We start from the raw sequence: 4578 nt of genomic DNA on the forward strand, positions 1-4578 counted from the left end.
GATGATGATGATGATGACAGTAACTGTGAGAAATAAGAAAAGCCTTACAGAATAAGGACCTTTTCCACTTCTGTTCAATCCTGTTCACTTCTGTTCACCTAAAGGCACTCTGGGAAGGTTCAGCTGCAGGTCGATGGCCAGCGAGTGGGTTGGTGGTCACCTTGTGTGTGAGGCAGGGATTGGCTGGGGAGATTCATAGACACCACATGATCAGAGAGCTGCTTGGGTAAAGGGACCATGAGGTGGCCGTGACCATAAGATGATCATGACAATGGGATGACCATGAGATGACTATGACACCACCATGGCCTTGAGATGACCATGACTATGACCATGACATGATCTTGACCAAGAGGTGACCATGAGATGACCACAACACACCATGGCTCTGTGGTGATCAAGACCATGAAATGATCATGGCACAACCATGGCTGTGAGACGATTGTGACCATGAGATGACCATGACCATAAGATGATGATGACAATAACTGTGAGAAATAAGCCTTACAGAATAAGGACCTTTTCCACTTCTGTTCAATCCTGTTCACTTCTGTTCACCTAAAGGCACTCTGGGAAAGTTCAGCTGCAGGTCGATGGCCAGAGAGTGGGTTGGTGGTCACCTCGTGTGTGAGGCAGGGATTGGCTGGGGAGATTCGTAGACACCACATGATCAGAGAGCTGATTGGGTGAAGGGACATGTCAATAGCTACACCACAGTGACAGACAGCCAATGTGTGCTTATTTCAGTAAAGTTTGGGTCAAGTTTAAAGTATAAAAAGGCTTGGTTAGTTACAATAAACAATCTTCTTGGAGCAAACAAGGAGGTCCATGTGTCCTTGTTCCCCATTGCTATGCATGACCATGATATGATCATGACCATGACCATGACCATGAGATGGCTGTGACAATGACTCAGCTGTAATCCTGACATGACCATGATATGATTGTGGCCATGAGCTGACCATGAGATGACTGTGTGTGATGACCATGACTGTGACTATGGCCATGAGATGATCATGACTGTGAGAGGACTGTGACCGTCAGATGACTATGACACAGCCATGAGCATGAGATGGTGACCATGAGAGGACCATGAGCATGAGCATGAGATGATTGTGATCAGGAGACAACCATAAACATGAGATGATGGTGATCAGGAGATGACCATGACATGACTGTAGCCATGAGTTGACCATGAAATAACCATGACCATGTCATGACCATGAGCATTTCATGACCATGACAAAGCCATAACGTGATCAAGGTCATGAGGTGACTATGACTTAACCATGGCCACGGGGTCATAAAGACCCCATGAGATGAGCTCATGATGAGCTTTTGCTCATCATAAGATGAGCAAGAGATAACCATGGCCATGATACAATAATGGCCACCAGATGACCATAACAATGAGACAACCATGACCATGTGATGATTGTGACCATGAGATGGCCATGAGATAACCATGCTCATGAGATCATCATGACCATGAGATGGCCATGAGCTGACCATGATATGATTGGGAACATTAGATGAGCATAACAATGACTGAGAGGATGAGATGAGGACTGTCAGCAAATGACCATGACCATGTGATGAACATGAGATGGCTGATCATGGGATAACCATGACCACGACCCAACCACAGCTGAGAGATGACCACGATAAGATTGTGGCAAATGAGTTGAGCGTGAGGTGATCATAAAATGACCATGACCATGCAATAACCCTTACTGTGAGATGACCATGAGCATGTGATGATTGTGACCAAGAGATGACCAGGAGATGATTGCAACACACCATGGCCATGTATGATCAAGATCATGAGGTGACTGTGAGATGACCATTACAGTGAGATATCCATGAGCATAAGATGATGGTCATCAGGAAATGACCATCACCCTGAGATGGCCATGAGATGACTGTGACTATGAGATGATTGTGACCATGACGTGACCACAATGCAGCCGTGGCCGTGGGGTGATCAAGGCCATGAGATGACCATGACTGTGATCATAATGCAACCACAACCATGAAATTATCAAGATCATGACAAGATTTTGACCATGAGTTGATCAAGAGAGAACCATGACTATGACACAATCACAGATGTAAGATGACCATGATGTGATTGCGGTCATGAGCTGACCATGAGGCAACAATGAGATGACCATGACCATGACTGTGAGCATTTGATAACAGGAGATGATTGCAACACACCATGGCCGTGTATGATCAAGATCATGAGGTGACTGTGAGATGACCATTACAGTGAGATATCCATGAGCATAAGATGATGGTCATCAGGAAATGATCATCACCCTGAGATGGCCATGAGATGACTGTGACTATGAGATGATTGTGACCATGACGTGACCACAATGCAGCCGTGGCCGTGGGGTGATCAAGGCCATGAGATGACCATGACTGTGATCATAATGCAACCACAACCATGAAATTATCAAGATCATGACAAGATTTTGACCATGAGTTGATCAAGAGAGAACCATGACTATGACACAATCACAGATGTAAGATGACCATGATGTGATTGCGGTCATGAGCTGACCATGAGGCAACAATGAGATGACCATGACCATGACTGTGAGCATTTGATAACTGTAACCAAAAGATGACCATGAAATGACCACAACACATCATGGCCATGTGGTGATCAAGATGATGATGTGATAGTGAGATGACCACAACCATGACATGATTATGACCATGAGATGATCATTACAATGAGATGACCATGACCATGGAATAACCATGACTGTGACACAACCACTGCTTTGATGATGTGATTGTGGCCATGATATGACCATGAGGTGATCGAGAAATGACCATGAGATGACCATGAAACTATTATGGCCAAAGTGATCCAGACCATGAGATGACCTTGACCATGCAATGACCATGACACAATCATGACCTTGAGATGACCATGAGGTGACCATGAGATGACCATTACAGGGAGATGTCAATGAGCATGAGATAATGGGGACTGGGAGATGACCAAGCCCATGAAATGAACATGCAATGACCATGACACAACCATGAGTATGAGATGATTGAGATTAGGAGATGACCACAGTATGACCATGGCTATGAAATTATTGTGGCCACAGGGTGAGCACAACCACGAGATAATGGTGATAAAGAGACAATTGTGACCACGAGATGACCATGACCATGACCATGACCATGATATGAACTTGACAGAACTATGACCATGACTGTGACCATGACCATGAGATGATGGTAATCAGAAATGAGATGACCATTATGGTGAGTTGACCATGAGCATGAGATGATGGTGATCAGGAAATGACCATGACTGTCATGGTGACACCATGACCATGATGATGACATGACTATGATTGTGAGATGACCATGAGCATGAGATATTGAGACCAAGAGATGACCATGAGATTACCATGACTATGACCATGAGAGCACTATGACCTTGAGATGACCATGACACAGCTATGGCCATAAGGTGACCAAGAAATGTCCATGACTGTGACCATGACATAACAATGACTGTGAGATGACCATGGCCATGAGGAATTGTGACCAAGAAATGACCATGACATGACCATGTCCATAACGTGATCTTGACCATGAGATGACCATAAGCATAAATGATGGCGATCAGGAGATGACCATCACCATGACATGACCATGACCATGAGATGACCACAGCCGTGAGATGACCATAATACGATTATAGTTGAGCCTGGGATGACCATGAGCTGGCCATGAGATGACCGCGACCCGGCCATGGTCTGGAGCTCCCCAGACCCCGTCACTGCCCTCCCCTCCAGGTTCATCCCGAACTGAAATTGTTCATTTCCCATGGAAACTACGGAAATTTGAGCAGGGCGCAGCCAATGGAGTGCCGGGAAATCGGGGACGTCACAAGTTGCCAGGCAGAACAGACCTCCTCTTCCCGCTCTTGGCATGGCAGCCAATGGGAAGCCACGTTTTCGGTGGCGTCACCGCGCTAATGCGGAAGTAGCGAGCGCGGGGCCTGCCGGGATCGGGGTGGCGGTCGCGGATCGCGATCGATCCCGATCGGCCCCGATCGATCCCCATCGATTCCCATCGATCCCCGGCCCTCCCCCGCCGCGATGTTCTTCACCTGCGGCCCCAACGAGGCCATGGTGGTGTCGGGTGAGTTCGGGGGACCCGGGGGCTCCTGGAGACCCTCAGAACTCCTGGGAACCCCAAATCCCCCCAGAAATTTCCCGGGAAATCCCAGAATCCCCCCAAAACTCCCGGAATTCCACCCAAAACCCTTCCAGGAACCCCCAGAATTCCCCCCCACCCCAAAATCTCCTGGGAACCCCCAGAATTCCCCAAAAACTCCCGCTAACCCCCAGAATCTCTCCCCCCAAAATCTCCTGGGAACCCCCAAAATCCCTCCAAAAACCCTCCGGGGAACCCCCAGAATCTTCCCCAAAACTCCTGGGAACCCCCCCCGGACCCCCAAACCCACCCTGGGACTCCTTGGACCCCTCCCAACTCCTCCAAACCCCTCCTGGGACCCCCCAAATCCCTCCCCGAGGGTCT

General features: G+C 47.9%; 1 protein-coding gene across 1 annotated transcript in view; it reads left to right on the forward strand.

Annotated features, from left to right (window-relative positions):
* The first annotated feature begins 4008 nt into the window (after positions 1–4008).
* Positions 4009–4578, forward strand: part of FLOT1 (flotillin 1) — an 11936-nt gene continuing 11366 nt past the window's right edge. The window contains exon 1 of the mRNA XM_041475568.1: positions 4009–4179. Within this exon, the coding sequence (XP_041331502.1) occupies positions 4137–4179 (43 nt within the window). The 5' untranslated portion in view covers positions 4009–4136. The remainder of the gene's footprint in view (positions 4180–4578) is intronic.

The sequence above is a fragment of the Pyrgilauda ruficollis genome, unplaced genomic scaffold, assembly GCF_017590135.1.
Source record: "Pyrgilauda ruficollis isolate IOZ18807 unplaced genomic scaffold, ASM1759013v1 scaffold354, whole genome shotgun sequence".
Lineage (NCBI taxonomy): Eukaryota > Metazoa > Chordata > Aves > Passeriformes > Passeridae > Pyrgilauda > Pyrgilauda ruficollis.